This window comes from Amphimedon queenslandica, unplaced genomic scaffold (assembly GCF_000090795.2).
Source record: "Amphimedon queenslandica unplaced genomic scaffold, v1.1 AMPQUscaffold_13468, whole genome shotgun sequence".
Taxonomy (NCBI): Eukaryota; Metazoa; Porifera; class Demospongiae; order Haplosclerida; family Niphatidae; genus Amphimedon; species Amphimedon queenslandica.
This window is the reverse complement of record NW_003546296.1, coordinates 55,288-70,512: the sequence shown is the minus strand read 5'-3', so window position 1 is coordinate 70,512 and position 15,225 is coordinate 55,288. Positions and strand designations below refer to the sequence as shown.

Here is a 15,225-nt window from a genome sequence, read left to right as displayed (position 1 = left end):
TTTCTGATCATATTGATGCACTTATGCTGTGTAGCAAGTTTGAGCCGATTCCAACTTAAATTTTTAAAGTTACCGCCATTTTAAAAAATGGGCCAAAATCTGAAAAAATCCCTGTACTATAGCCCATGGTTTTTCCCGAAAAATGGCCAAAAAATGACCCCCAATTTTTATTACATTTTCTGATACATATTGATGTCCTTATGCTGTGTAGCAAGTTTGAGCCGATTCCGACTTAAATTTTTAAAGTTACCGCCATTTTAAAAAATGGGCCAAAATCTGAAAAAATCCCTGTACTATAGCCCATGGTTTTTTCCGAAAAATGGCCAAAAAATGACCCCCAATTTTTATTACATTTTCTGATACATATTGATGTACTTATGCTGTGTAGCAAGTTTGAGCCGATTCCGACTTAAATTTTTAAAGTTACCGCCATTTTTAAAAATGGGCCAAAATCTGAAAAAATCCCTGTACTATAGCCCATGGTTTTTTCCGAAAAATGGCCAAAAAATGACCCCCAATTTTTATTACATTTTCTGATACATATTGATGTACTTATGCTGTGTAGCAAGTTTGAGCCGATTCCAACTTAAATTTTTAAAGTTACCGCCATTTTAAAAAATGGGCCAAAATCTGAAAAAATCCCTGTACTATAGCCCATGGTTTTTTCCGAAAAATGGCCTAAAAATGACCCCCAATTTTTATTACATTTTCTGATACATATTGATGTACTTATGCTGTGTAGCAAGTTTGAGCCGATTCCGACTTCAATTTTTCAAGTTACGGCCATTTTTAAAAACAGGCAAATTTCTGAAAAATACCCTGTACTATAGCCCATGGTTTTTTTCAAAAAATGGCCCCAAAATCACCCCAAATTTTTATTACATTTTCTGATTCATATTGATGTACTTATGCTACATTGTATGTAGCAAGTTTGAACTGATTCTGACAAATAGTTTTAAAGTTATGACCATTTAAAAAAACAAGCCATCTTTGTAAAAACAATAGCGTTCCATATTATGCTTCTTTTTTAATATTATAGGTCCGCTCGTACATCAATGGTATACTGTATAGTTTACTGGAGTTACCTGAAATACGTCAAGCAGCTAATGATATGGTAAGATAACAGCCTGATGTCTGAGACTTTCAAATTGTCTAATAAATACTCTTAACATGGTGCTATGATCATTACATTGGGCTCATTGCTTTACTAGGATATGAGTGAGGTATTGGATTCAGCCATGAGAGTGAATCCTCCTGAACTCCAGAGTCAACTGAAGTTTATACTGGACAGGCTAAGATCGACATCAAGTGATAATGATGGTAGGACTGACAAACTGAGATTGTAAAGAATAAGATTTTATTTTAGACGTCGAAGGAACTAAAAACGGAGAAGATGAAAGCGAAGAAGAAGAAGAGGTCAATTATTGTACAGTGTGAATGTGTTACTATTTTTACTGGTTTTAATGATGTCGTCATTATTCCGTTACTATTTATAGGATGATCCTGATGTTCTTGATGGTGATGAAGATGAGATTGAATTCTCAGTAACTTCTGGTGAAGATTTATTGAGAAGCTACTACATTAGCAACAAGGTGAAGCATTTAATGTTGTTCAGCTTAGCTGGGCCTGTCATCTTTAGAAAGGAATAAAAATTAATTTAAGGAGATACTAAGCTGCTAACAAAAATGTATTCTCATTAATTTTAACTTTATTTTATAATGTTAATCACTGTCTGGTTTTGTTGCTGCTATTTTCCATTCATTTGCCCTTTCTTTCCTCTCTTCTACACTATAGATTCCCAATGGTGCCACTGGTCATACTGTTGGTACACCATTGAGCAGACCTGTCACTCCACTAATGCAATCGATACACTTCTCACCAAGATCCTATTCCGCTCAAAGCTTTGGTACTTCAAATGAAAATATTTCTCTTATTCTCTTTCTCTCTAATTTCCTGTACAGTTGCTAGGGTTCTGGAGAAGTCATTTGATGGATCGTCTGGAGGAATGACAGCTGGATCTGTTACAAACCGCCCACACACGACCCCACGCTCATAAATGAAAAGACATTCTATAGCATTAGCATATAGTATCACTTACAGCCATTAGACTTGTACATGTATTTAGAAAATAATTTAACACTGCGTGGGTGATCAAGCAGGCGTGGCTGCCCATCTTCCATCCATTTTATTGGAATATCAATAGCCATGTCGTCTGACAATTGCAAAAGAGTCCCTCTGCTTTCTAATGCGGAGAAAAAAGAGGTAGAGTTTTCTACCAATGCAGCAGTTGAAAAGAAGTCAGCTGATCCTTGGGGTTTCAATCCCTCTATAAACTTTAAGAAGAGGATTAGATTCTGTGGTTGCTGTGGCATGCGGATACCTTCCAAACTAGCTAAGTCACTGGAAATCACACTCCTGGTGCTGATCCTTTTTTGTGTTGTCGTTATTTCTTTATCTCTCTTGGTAGTACATATTGCATACAAAGTAAGGCATTATTGGGATATCAGTAGTCTGTCTAATAGATTTATAAGTTATGGCAGTGTGGTACCATAGATACTGTGGGATTTTTCTAGGAATCATCTAATGATTCAAGCTCTGGTTTACAGAACGAGGCAACATTTCATCCAGTGTCAGGCCAAGTAAGTGTTAATAGTTGCCTCTTTTTACTCACCAAATAAGCACTGAATGTTGCGGTTGTTTTAAACATTATAAATTGGAATTTAACAGTTGATTTTCCCAACCCTATAGTGTCCAGGTTATGGTGCTTTCAATAGATCATGTGAAGATAAATCTATTGGTATTGCAAGCAATGCTTCATGTGTAGCTGTTAACTATACTGGTTCAACCTGTAAGAGTATTCTTCAAGAGTGGCAGTCTTGTGCTATTGGGACGAGTGATGGCATTTATGTTACCAGTAACTTATCCCAAACACTTTTCAGCATATTGCAAGTACTGCAAAGTCCTTCAGTTAGTGAAGAGTGTAGATCTGCTGGTAGTGAGTTTGTTTGTCAGTACTCATTCCCTTTGTGTGACTGTGTAACTGGAAAAGAGTATCTACCATCAAGAGAGCTTTGCAATTACGTCAGTACTCAAGTTTGTAGTGCTGAATGGCTAGCAGCTATTTACTTTCTTGGACAAAATGTTTTACCGGATTGTTCAGAACTACCTTCTACAGGTTTTACTGATAAATTACTTTGATGAGATTTCAATATTATTATCCATTATTAATAGGTAATTCAAATAACACGAGCAATATTACTTCAAACAGTACAATTGTTTGTGCTGAGTCTGATGGATTTAGTTTAATTGGTGGTTTCTGTCACCCTCAATGCGATAAGTTTCAAACTCATACACCAAAGAATGCATTGATACAAAAAGCTGCACAGCTAATTGCCAATTTTGCTAGTTTATCTGTTGGAATTATAGTATTGATCATTTCTTTTATTCGCCGGAGAATAATGTAAGTATAATTAACTATTTCCTTTGAATATTTTAAAAATTTTATAGCTTAACTTTTCCGTCAATATTTTTGGTTTACATGACAGTTGGATTGTGCATACTATGTAAGCCTGGATATCATTATTATTCCTATTGTGCACTCCATGCTTAACCACTGTAGCTGTATTCGTATTTGTATCTGTAATGGACTTCAAAGGTCTATACTGCTCCTCTGAAGATTTGATAGAAGCTTTTAACAATCCAACCACTTACTGTAAAGTAACAGGTATATATGTGCATCCTTTTAGACTAAGTTAAATCATTAATCTTTCATATAGGGGCTATTTTTCACTATTTTTACTTAAACATGACACTTTGGTGGTTCTTTCATGTCATGTCGATATTTTATAAGGTAATGTTTCCAGTGTTTGCTAAGGAGCATAAGAACAAAGACAAATTTATACACATTGTCCTATTAATACTAGGTATAGTGAATGCTTATTGTAACTATTCTAACCTTGGTTTCTCTTTTAAAGGTATTTTAATTCCTATTCCTGGTGTATTGCTGGCACTGACTGTTAAGAAGTATAAATCTTATACTTTGTTCACATTCCCCTCTTATGTGTGTGTTCCAAGAAATGGTGAATTGCAGTATTATTCTCTCCTCCTTCCTCTTGATGTACTTCTTGGCATTGGTTTATTTTGCTTAGTTTTAATATTATGGAGACTGCACAAGGTAAGCAGATTATTAGAATTTATCTATCTCTCTCACTCAATTTCTCTCTTTCTGAATGTATTTCTCACAGCATCGAACTGCATTGCTTCGGAAGTCATCTCCAATCTCACTGCCTGAGATAAAGCTGTTATTTACTCTACTATTCTTCAGCATATTTGGTATAATCACGTTGGCTTATTTTGGTGTAGCAAATGCAACTCAAGATAAATACACAACTGGACTGGAAGAATACTTTGAATGTCAAGCATTTGGAGTTCATCCTAACGTCACATGTGATAAGGATTTTGAACCATATACCTATCCAAACTTTTTAGCAGTGGACTACCTGCTATTGGGTTTTATAACAACGGCTATTTTCATTTATGTCTGCAACTGGAGAGCTGTAGGTAGCTATCTTTCAAAGCTATGTTATCGAAGACGAAACACTTTAAAATGAATATACTATCAATGTAGCTCATAATTCTAAATAATTTTGTATTACTGCTGTACTGTTCTTTGTGTGTGAGTTAAAATTATAGTAGCTATGTTTTATAATAACTATAGATCTACTGTTAATGTTCATGGGTGGGTTTGTTCACGGGCGTGGCTGCTCAGCTACTAGCTATAATCTAGGTCAGCAAAGGTATAAAATTTCTGAGACAGACATTACTATACTCTAGTTCTTTTCTGGAATAATGGCAATGTATTTTGAGGCATCTGTCAATAGCAAGAGAGTCCCGCTCCTTACTGACGTGGAGAAGAAAGAAGTTGAGTTGTCTCACTCTGTAGAAGACAGGGACCCACCTATTGCCACCAATCCACCAGTTGAAAAGAAGCCAGATGGTGCTTGGGATTTCAAACCATCTAAAGATAAAATTAGATTCTGTGGTTGCTGTTGCATGATGCCTTCAAAGATAGCTAAGCCACTGGAAATCATACTGCTGGTCCTAATACTTCTTTTTGTTGTCATTATGTGTCTTTTTCCAGTTGCAGTACACTATGTATATAAAGTAAGACATTATAGATTAATCAGTTATACCTTACTGTGTGTGACATTATTTAGGAATCATCCAGGAATTCAAGCTCTGGTTTACAGAATGAGTCACTCTTTCATCCAGTGTCAGGCCAAGTAAGCATTAATAGTTGCCTTTTTTTACTTACCAAATAAGCACTGAATGTTGTTTTAAACATTATGAATTGGAATGTCATAGTTTATTTTGTAAAGGGAATACAAAATTTCTCCCCCACATATAACAATTCTTTTTTGGACCCACTTTTAGTGTCCAGCTTATGGTGCTAGATCATCAACATGTGAGGATGAGTCTACTGGTATTGCAAGCAATGCTTCATGTGTAGCTGTTAGCTATACTGGTTCAACCTGTAAGAGTATTCTTCAAGAGTGGCAGTCTTGTGCTATTGGGACCAGTGATGACATTTACGTTACCAGTAACTCATCCCAAAAACTAGAGAGTAAAGTCAGGTTATTACAAGTACTGCAAGATCCTTCAGTTAGTGACGAGTGTAGATCTGCTGGTAGTGAATTTTTATGCCAGTACTCATTCACTTTGTGTGACTGTGTAGCTGGAAAAGAGTATCTACCATCAAGAGAACTTTGCAATTATGTCAGTACTCAAGTCTGTAGTGCTGAATGGCAAGCAGCTATTAGCTCTTTTGGACCAGGTGTTTTACCAGATTGTTTAAAACTACCTTCTACAGGTCCTATACTGAAATTATTTTAGATTTACACATTAATTTTGCTGTTCATTTATAGGCATCACGAGCAATTTTACTTTAAACAGTACAATTGTTTGTGCTGAATCTGATGGATTTAGTTTAATTGGTGGTTTCTGTCGCCCTCGATGTGATAAGTTTCAAACTTTGGCTTCAAAGAATGTGTTGACACATAAAGTGACACAACTAATTGCAAATATTGTTAGTCTATTGGTTGGAATTATAGTATTAATAGTTTCTTTTATTCGCTGGAGAATAATGTAAGCATAATTAATTGTTTCCTTTAATTTTATTTTATTACATAGCTTAACTTATCCATCAATCTTTTTGGTTTATATGACAGTTGGCTTGTGCATACTATGTAAGTCTGGATATCATTTCTATTTGTAATGCATCCTTAATCTCTGTATAGCTGTATTTGTGCTTGTATCAGTAATTGACTTTAAAGATTTATACTGCTCCTCTGAAGATTTGATAGAAACTTTTAACAATTCAACCACTTACTGTAAAGTAACAGGTATATATATTTAACTTTTTAAAGATTAATGAAATCATGAACTTCTTGTATAGGGGCTATTTTTCACTATTTTTACTTAAACATGACACTTTGGTGGTTCTTTCATGTCATGTCAGTATTTTATAAGGTAATGTTTCCAGTGTTTGCTAAGGAGCATAAGGAAAAAGACAAATTTATACACATTGTCCTATTAATACTAGGTATAGTGAATGCTTATTGTAACTATTCTAACTGTGGTTTCTATTTTAAAGGTATTTTAATTCCTATTCCTGGTGTATCGTTGGCACTGACTGTTGAGAAGTATAAATCTTATACTTTGTTCACATTCCCTTCTTATGTGTGTGTTCCAAGAAATGGTGAATTGCAGTATTATTCTCTCCTTCTTCCTCTCAATGTACTTCTTTGCATTGGTTTATTTTGTTTAGTTTTAATATTCTGGAGACTGCAGAAAGTAAGCTGGATCATTTATTCAGTATATACTCTCAGTTTCATGACCTTTCTCTCTCTCTCTCTCTCTCTTGCTCTCTTGCTCTATTTACTTTTCATAGCATCGAACTGCATTGCTTCGGAAATCATCTCCAATTGCTTTACCAGAAATAAAGCTGTTATTTACACTACTATTTTTCAGCATATTTGGTATAATCATTCTATATTATTTTGGTGCAGCTACTGCAACTCAGGATAAATACACAACTGGAATCAAAAAATATTTCGAATGCCAAGCATTTGGAATTGATCCAAATGTCAAACGATGTGATCCTGCAGATTTTCGACAATATACTTATCCAGATTTTGCAGTGATAGTTTACCTGCTATTGGGTTTTATAACTACTGCTAATCTCATCTATGTCTGCAACTGGAGAGCTGTATGTAGCTGTCTTTCAAAGCTATGTTATCGAAAACAAAGATACACCAAAGCAAATCTAGACACTTATATAGAACATAACTCTGGATAATTTTTGTGTGACTGTTTTTATAACTAAAAGTGTAATTGTTGATAGAATTTCATGAGTGAGTGGTCAAGCAGGCTATGATTTTAATTATTTTTAGTATTATTCATGGGTGGGTTGGTTCATCAGTGCTAGCTAAGCAGCTCTTTCTCCTTGAGGCAGACATTGCTCTATATTCTAGCTCTTTTCTGGAATAATGACGATGTACTTTGAGGCATCTGTCAATAGCAAGAGAGTGCCGCTTCTTTCTGAGGTGGAGAAGAAGGAGGTTGAGTTGTCTCACTCTGTAGAAGACAGAGACCCACCTATTGCCACCAATCCACCAGTTGAAAAGAAGCCAGATGGTGCTTGGCATTTCAAACCCTCTAAAGATAAGATTAGATTCTGTGGCTGCTGTTGCATGATGCCTTCAAAAATAGCTAAGCCACTGGAAATCATACTGCTGATGCTAATACTTCTTTTTGTTGTCATTATGTCTTTTGTTCCAGTGGCAGTTCATATATCTGAAGTAAGATTATAGATTTGGGTTCTGTATAAGCATTTTATATCTAGTGCAGCTAAAATTTCTGCTTTAATATCAATGTCATTTCCCATCAATTCAATGATGCTAATAATATTTACCATTTGAAATCCTTCTCTAGGAACTGTCGACAAATTCAAGTTCCCTTGATACAACTAATGGGTCATTTCATCCAGTGTCAGGCCAAGTAAGCATAACATAATATTGTTATTTTATGTATTGTGTATTGGAATTTCATAGTTGATTTTGATATGCACTCCCTTCACTTTCTCTCCCACATAACAACTCTATAGTGTCAAGGCTATGGTGCTAGATCATCAACATGTGAGGATGAGTCTATTGGTATTGCAAGCAATGCGTCATGTGTAGCTGTAAACTATACTGGTTCAACCTGCAAGAGTTATCTTCAAGAGTGGCAGTCTTGTGCTATTGGGGCCACTGATGGCATTTATATTAACTCATCCCAAAAGCTGATGACGAGTGAAGTTAGCTTTGTATTACAAGCACTGCAAAGTTCTTCAGTTAGTGAAGAGTGTAGATCTGCTGGCAGTGAGTTTGTTTGTCAGTACTCATTCCCTTTGTGTGACTGTGTAACTGGAAAAGAGTATCTACCATCAAGAGAATTTTGCAATTACGTCAGTACTCAAGTCTGTAGTGCTGAATGGCAAGAAGCTATTAGCATTCTTGGACAAGGTGTTTTACCAGATTGTTTAGAACTACCTTCTACAGGTTCTTTAAATTAGTTAATTTCAATATCATTATGCATTATTAATACATGTAGGTGATTCAGATAACAGTAGTAGTATTATCTCAAACTGCAGTACAATCGTTTGTGCTGAGTCTGATGGATTTCGTTGTGTTAATGGCTCCTGTCGTCCTCAATGTGGAGAGTTTAAAACTTATAGTCCAAGAAATGCAAGGACACAACAAGTGACTCAGCTAATTGCAACTATCATTAGTTCATCTGTTGGAATACTAGTATTGATAGTTTCTGTCATTCGCTGGAGAGTAATGTAAGTATAATTAACTGCTTTAATTTTAACTTGTTGTATCTACATAGGTTGTCATTCCCATCAATATTTTTGGTTTATATGACAATTGGCTTGTGCATACTATGTAAGCCTGGATATCATTACATTCCTAACATCCTTAATCTCTGTATAGCTATATTCATATTTGTATCAATACTTGACTTCAAACATCTGTACTGCTCCTCTGAAGATTTCTTAGAAGCTTTTAATCATCCAACCACTTACTGTAAAGTAACAGGTACTATATGCATCCTTTTAATACTAACTTTAAACCACAAATCTTTTATACCAACAGGGGCTATTTTTCACTATTTTTACTTAAACATGACACTTTGGTGGTGTTTCAATGTCATCTCAGTATTTTATAAAATAATGTTTCCAGTGTTTGCTAAGGAGCATAAGGAAAAAGACAAATTTATACACATTGTCTTATTAATACTAGGTATAGTGAATGCTTATTGTAACTATTCTAACCTTGGTTTCTCTTTTAAAGGTATTTTAATTCCTATTCCTGGTGTAATATTGGCACTGACTGTTAATAAGTATAAGTCTTATACTATATTCACATTCCCCTCTTATGTGTGTGTTCCAAGAAATCCCGACTTGCAGTATTATGCTCTCCTCTTACCACTCAATGTACTTCTTGGCATTGGTTTATTTTGCTTAGTTTTAATATTCTGGAGACTGCAGAAAGTAAGTGACGAATCACAATTATAGTTTTATACACAATTTCTCTTACAATATCTTTTGTAGCATCGAACTGCATTGCTTCGGAAGTCATCTCCAATCTCACTGCCTGAAATAAAGCTGTTATTTACTCTGGTATTCTTTAGCATATTTGGTATAGTCTCGTTAGCTTATTTTGGTGCAGCTACTGCAACTCGGGATAAATACAAAAGTGGAATTAAAAAATATTTTGAGTGTCAAGCATTTGGAGTTCACCCTAATGTGTCATCATATGATCAGTGTCCTATGGATTTTGAAAAATACGATTATCCATATTTTTCAGTGGTAGTTTATCTACTATTGGGTTTTGTAACGACTGCTATCCTTGTCTACGTCTGCAATTGGAGAGCTGTTGCTACCTTTTGCCTTTCAATTCGAAGAAGAAGAAAATACACCAGAACAAATCTGGACACATATATAGAACATAATTCTGAGTGAAAATTGTATAATGATTAATGACTGCGCTGTTGTCTTAGTAATAATTATTTGTGTGGGTGTAAACGCTTCCTGTCTAGGCGTGGCTATAAATTGGGTGTTGCTGCATAGATATTAGAGTACACAGGGATTGGAAACGGGGGCGTAGGCTGGTTGATGTTGCTATTGGTTACCGGCCCAATACCTGGTTGATTTCCCATCTCCTCCATTAGTGAGGCTGTACTGGAAGGACTTCGAAGGATATTTATGGAGATCCAAGAGGACGCTTACTTATGATATACCTACCGTTCGATATAGAAAGTGTTGGCCTACCTGCAGCAAGGTTTTTACTTCTACAACATTATTTTGCAACGAGTTATAGGTACAACAAAATTTTTTCATTTTCCGCCCTTTTTCTGTAGTAACAAACTCATGCTTCATGGATTCTAACCCTAACTAGTATCATTCGATATGCAAATGGAAACTCTTTCATATGATTATAAAGATATTGCATTTTACTCTAGCTTGTTTTCAAAAAAGGGATTATAATGGCAAAAAATACATTTTATGGTTTTAAAAGTGCCATAACATTAACATGGTAAAATTATCTGTACAATAGAAAACAGAATTATAAAGAGGAAACATTAGGCTTCTTGATGCATTAATTTCACTTGCATAGGAACACTTGTTTGCGAGATATTGCTCCTAAAAGAAAGAAAATCAAGGGTAAATTGTGACAAAAAATTTCAACGAGCCTCTGTCAGCCTAGCAGCAATACAAATGAATGGAGGTTGGGCTACGCCCACGCCTCCGTTTCCAATCCCTTTCATTTACTCTATTATCTATGGTTGCTGCATGCTGGAGCTCCATAGTTGCACAGAAACTTTTTGCTGCCCTGTTAGATTAGTACAGAGTAAGTCTGTCTACATTATACAAATACCTATCTCTAGAAACTTTTTTCTATTCTGGCTCTATCATTAGATTTGTGTATCAATTTCTTAAACACTCTCCTCAAAGCTCACACCTCCCTTTGTAGACCCAGGCTCTAATTCTCTTCTTCACTAGATATTAGACCAAGATGGCTACTGTGAACAGCGATAGCCCCTCTATAAGTAATAGCAAGCAGCCTCTTGTCGTGAATAGGGACAACAGTGAAAAGATTGAGATGTCTCTTTCAACCACTGCTGCTGCTGGTTTTGAAAGCACTGGAGGATCAAAGAATGAAAAGGACACTAATTCTTGGGATTGTAGAACCACCCAAGTTGATAGAATAAAGTTCTGTGGTTGCTGTTTGATGCCCTCAAGACTAGCAAAGTTCCTGGAGATTGCAATACTGATAACTGTTCTCCTCTTTTTCGTGGCACTATTCCTTGTACCCATAGGAATACACATTAAAGAGGTGAGTACATGCATATGTATATGCAACATTTTTATTCATGGCAAATAAGATGGGCTCAATTCATAGTTCAAAGTTCCTCATATCATAGATATCTATGCTCATATGAGTAAATCGACTAGTACTCCTGTTTTGATAAGCTATGACTTGAATTAGATAATCTGATGATAAGTACTATAGCATTACTTAGAAGCTTGAGGTGTTGCTACTATCGTTATTTTAATTTTTATTTCTGTAGAGTATATCTTCATCATTTAAAGAGGCCAAGGTAATGTGCTTAACACACCATATGCATTATACAGGAATGACCCAGCGCTGCCAGCAGTTGGTTTAGTTAACAATGCTTAGCTGACATTAGCGTTATACTGCATACAGGGACATTGTTCTCTCATTCATATCTATTTTCCTTCTTTTATTTTAGTGTTCAGCTTATGGATTGAAAGAGCCATCCAATTGTGACACATTAGCACAAACTGTCTCAAGCAATCTTGACTCATGTACACCAGTCCATTATATAGGGTCAACTTGTAAAGCATTTCTCAGCAAGTGGCAGTCTTGTACCATTGGATACAATGAGGACATATTCATTAGTTCCTCATCTGATCAGAATAACAAGGAGGAACAAGCCAAGTTTTTATTAGAAGCATTGCAAAGTCCTGATGTCAAAGAAGACTGTAGGATAGCTGGTACCATGTTTGTCTGTCAGTTTTCATTTCCACTTTGTAATTGCTCAAATGGAGAGGAGTATTTGCCATCAAGAGAGTTTTGTAGTTATGTTAGTACAGATGTGTGTGCAACAGAATGGGATTATGCTTATGAAAATGGAATACAAACACCAAATTGCTCTGATTTTATTTCATCAGGTAAAAAACCATCAATATTAAAAACTTAATGCGATTTAATATTCATAGGCATCCCTATAAACTCATCCACTGGTAACATGCCTATTTTAAACATTTCTCATTGTTCTGAGGACTTTTATCAACACAATGGGTCAGGGCCTTGCCGTCCCATATGTGGTTCTTATGAAACTTATAGCGAACTTAATGCAAAGATAGAAACAGATACACAATTAGCAGTAGCTGTTTTTGTTTTATTTATGGGAATTATTGTCTTAATAGCTTCATTTATTCGGAGGAAAATTATGTATGTTCATAATAATTATTTTTATTAGTATTATGAAGTTGACTAGGTTGATTTTTCCGTCAATTTTTCTGATTTATTTGACAATTGGTGTCTGTGTGGTGGGTAAGTGAAAGTATGACACTTTTAATTTATCAATTCCAAATGATCACTTTTAGCTATTTTTGTAATCATTCCTAAATTGGACAAAACTAATAGCCTCTTTTGTACCTCCAAAGATCTTTTGGAAACTTATAAGAGCAACTCAACAACCTACTGCAAAGTGACAGGTATAATATGAACATGTACCAGTGGTATACATGTACATGTACATATTCATAATTATAAATGTGTGTATTTGCATTTGTTCCTCAGGAGCTGTCTTCCAATACTTCTTTCTCAATATGACTCTTTGGTGGTTTTTCCATGTCATGTCGATATTTTACAAGATAATGTTTCCAGTGTTTGCTAAAACGCATAAGGACAAAGACAAGTTCATACACATCGTCCTACTGATACTGGGTAAGGGATTATGATTTAGTGTATGTTATGCTGAATATTAAAAGGTGTGACTTTTCCTGTTCCTGGTGTACTGCTGGCACTGTTGGTTAAAGATTGGGGAAGTTATGCTCTTTATTCAATGCCAACTTATTTCTGCGTGCCTAGAAATAGCAACTTGCGTTACTATTCACTTATTTTTCCTCTTAATATACTCCTTGCTATTGGCGTCTGCTGCCTAGTACTGGTCTTTTGGAGGCTGCAAAAAGTAACCATAAAAATATGCGAATATTATTTTATTAAATTTTTGTCCATAGCATCAAAATATATTCTTTCGCAAAAGGAACTCTCCATTAAAAATGACACTAGCAGAGATGAAGCTATTATTCTTTTTGGCATATTATAGTTTGTTTGGTTTGATGATGATGTCCTATTTCAGTGTAATCAGTTCAACTCAAGATAAATATGTGAACAGTGTTGCAGAATACTTTGAGTGTGAGGCATTTGGAACACACCACAACTATAATTGCAGTACAACTTATGAAAAGTACAACTATGTACCACTGGCTGCAAGTACTTACATCCTAATGGGCTTTATTACGATCATTATCCTCATTTATGTTGTCAATTGGAGATCTGTAGCCAATTTCTGTGTACGCAAGCTGTATCATTATAAAGGAAAGGTGACAAATTATTCCATTATAGACGATGACTAAAAATAACTATTGTGAGTAATGGAGGGAAATAATTAGTTTATTGTGTGAATTCATGTAAAAATGATTTACTTGATTATAGTCTTGCTAACTCTGACAAAATAATGTCAATGTCACGGTCGCAGCACAAGTTTTGCCAAAATTGTATAGAAGAGAATTCTTCAAAATAACTAATATATCTACTTGATCTACTATGCATGCTAGATGTATATGTACAGGTTTTGGTACTGCTAACTCTGACAATGTATAGCAATGTCAATGTGTTACCATTTGGACCACCCCCTGAGAGATTGATATGATAATTAATTTAATTTTAAAAGTATTTTACTATACTATTATCTATTGTTCAACATCATGTAGCAGTTACAACTTACATAGTTCAGATTGACATACCTAAAGTGCTTAATAATAAGCACTTTAGGTAAGTCTGATATCAATGTCTGCATGGAGTACTGATTTTTTGGTCAGTTATTGATGCATGCCGGCATAAGCAGAAGCTATTTCTGTTTATTTTTTAAAGGAGACAAGTTTATAAATACTTGTTGGCATTATAACGTCATCATGTTACAATGGGGGATGGACTAGCATCATTGTTATTTAATTATGGATACAAATTAAAAGTATTTAATTAAACATACACCCACATGCACGTACAGCATAAACTATGCAGCTGGTTCAGTTATAAGAGTTGCTGATTGACCTTTGATCCTTAATCACTGCCTCCAATGATGGTAAAAAGCAAGATTGCCCTTGCTGCTAAGAGATCCATCATACCAGTGATCCTAGTTCTGTTACTACTTGGAAGTGTTGGTATACTAATAGTTCCCATTATACTCTACTTCACAGAGGTAAGACACAAAAACCATATTGCATTCACCAATATCTATAATAGAGACATAGCAAAAGAACTAATTTGATAAACACTGGACCAAGCACCAGTGCTTTAAACTGCAGTGAAGACTTTTACTACAATGCTGAATTTGGAGTCTGTTATCCCATTTGCAGTCGATGGAGTCATTATAGTAATAAAAATGCTTTGTTACTGCTCTCAGGATTGGTAGCTGGGTTCGATTTAATCATTTCCTCTATAACTTTTATCATTGCTGGATTTCGTTACAAAATAATGTAATATCTATCATATACAAGATGCTATAACTAAATTTTGTCATATTTAATAGATGCAAGTTCCCAACTGTATTTGTTCTCTATGCTGCAATTACATACTGCTTTGAAGGTATAGTCAGATCAATTACAAATTGATTTAAGTTTTTATTTAATTCAGATATCATATTTTACATTTCATCTGTTGCCAATGAGCAGTTATTCTGCAATTCTGAAGACGACCTTTTCTCTACTCTTAATGAATCAACAACCTTTTGTACTATATCTGGTAAGTATTGAACAAAGGTATAAAGAGAATACATCAACCTTTTTTATGATGCATAGGTATTGTA

At 35.0% G+C, this 15,225-nt stretch overlaps 6 protein-coding genes across 8 annotated transcripts in view; all 6 read left to right on the top strand.

The window, feature by feature from the left end:
* The window catches only part of LOC100636490 (lisH domain-containing protein ARMC9-like), a 6,116-nt gene extending 3,984 nt beyond the window's left edge, over positions 1-2,132 (top strand). Inside the window, exons 13-18 of the mRNA XM_011404584.2 lie at positions 1,040-1,114; positions 1,212-1,320; positions 1,367-1,416; positions 1,497-1,592; positions 1,795-1,906; positions 1,962-2,132. Of these exons, the coding sequence (XP_011402886.1) occupies positions 1,040-1,114; positions 1,212-1,320; positions 1,367-1,416; positions 1,497-1,592; positions 1,795-1,906; positions 1,962-2,056 (537 nt within the window). The 3' untranslated portion in view covers positions 2,057-2,132. The remainder of the gene's footprint in view (positions 1-1,039; positions 1,115-1,211; positions 1,321-1,366; positions 1,417-1,496; positions 1,593-1,794; positions 1,907-1,961) is intronic.
* LOC109580977 (uncharacterized) lies at positions 2,123-4,716 on the top strand. Its single transcript, XM_019994622.1, has 9 exons — positions 2,123-2,484; positions 2,574-2,639; positions 2,749-3,175; positions 3,232-3,460; positions 3,508-3,563; positions 3,620-3,724; positions 3,777-3,923; positions 3,975-4,174; positions 4,245-4,716. Exons 1-9 carry the CDS (start codon positions 2,206-2,208, stop codon positions 4,608-4,610), a joined length of 1,875 nt encoding a protein of 624 aa, XP_019850181.1. The 5' UTR covers positions 2,123-2,205; the 3' UTR covers positions 4,611-4,716.
* Positions 4,717-4,762: 46 nt separating this feature from the next.
* On the top strand, positions 4,763-7,444 carry LOC109580976 (uncharacterized). The gene is made up of 9 exons (XM_019994621.1): positions 4,763-5,163; positions 5,217-5,282; positions 5,434-5,869; positions 5,925-6,144; positions 6,190-6,245; positions 6,297-6,401; positions 6,455-6,601; positions 6,653-6,852; positions 6,950-7,444. Exons 1-9 carry the CDS (start codon positions 4,849-4,851, stop codon positions 7,355-7,357), a joined length of 1,953 nt encoding a protein of 650 aa, XP_019850180.1. The 5' UTR covers positions 4,763-4,848; the 3' UTR covers positions 7,358-7,444.
* Positions 7,445-7,458: 14 nt separating this feature from the next.
* Positions 7,459-10,113, top strand: LOC109580975 (uncharacterized). The gene is made up of 9 exons (XM_019994620.1): positions 7,459-7,859; positions 7,993-8,058; positions 8,165-8,600; positions 8,653-8,884; positions 8,932-8,987; positions 9,036-9,140; positions 9,198-9,344; positions 9,396-9,595; positions 9,656-10,113. The coding sequence occupies exons 1-9, from the start codon at positions 7,548-7,550 to the stop codon at positions 10,064-10,066; spliced, it is 1,965 nt and encodes a 654-aa protein (XP_019850179.1). The 5' UTR covers positions 7,459-7,547; the 3' UTR covers positions 10,067-10,113.
* A 752-nt stretch (positions 10,114-10,865) lies between these two features.
* On the top strand, positions 10,866-13,873 carry LOC109580971 (uncharacterized). Of its 3 annotated transcripts, none has more exons than XM_019994616.1 (10): positions 10,866-10,955; positions 11,024-11,441; positions 11,677-11,706; positions 11,860-12,301; positions 12,350-12,584; positions 12,631-12,686; positions 12,740-12,850; positions 12,936-13,082; positions 13,127-13,326; positions 13,376-13,873. In XM_019994616.1, exons 2-10 carry the CDS (start codon positions 11,121-11,123, stop codon positions 13,772-13,774), a joined length of 1,941 nt encoding a protein of 646 aa, XP_019850175.1. In that variant the 5' UTR covers positions 10,866-10,955; positions 11,024-11,120; the 3' UTR covers positions 13,775-13,873. The 3 variants fall into 3 exon arrangements, with proteins under 3 accessions (XP_019850175.1, XP_019850176.1, XP_019850177.1); XM_019994617.1 differs by having other exon boundaries at positions 10,885-10,955; positions 10,993-11,441; XM_019994618.1 differs by having other exon boundaries at positions 10,908-10,955; positions 11,108-11,441.
* A 541-nt stretch (positions 13,874-14,414) lies between these two features.
* Positions 14,415-15,172, top strand: LOC109580995 (uncharacterized). Its single transcript, XM_019994676.1, has 4 exons — positions 14,415-14,619; positions 14,664-14,896; positions 14,950-15,005; positions 15,054-15,172. The coding sequence occupies exons 1-4, from the start codon at positions 14,497-14,499 to the stop codon at positions 15,170-15,172; spliced, it is 531 nt and encodes a 176-aa protein (XP_019850235.1). The 5' UTR covers positions 14,415-14,496.
* The last annotated feature ends 53 nt before the right edge of the window (positions 15,173-15,225 follow it).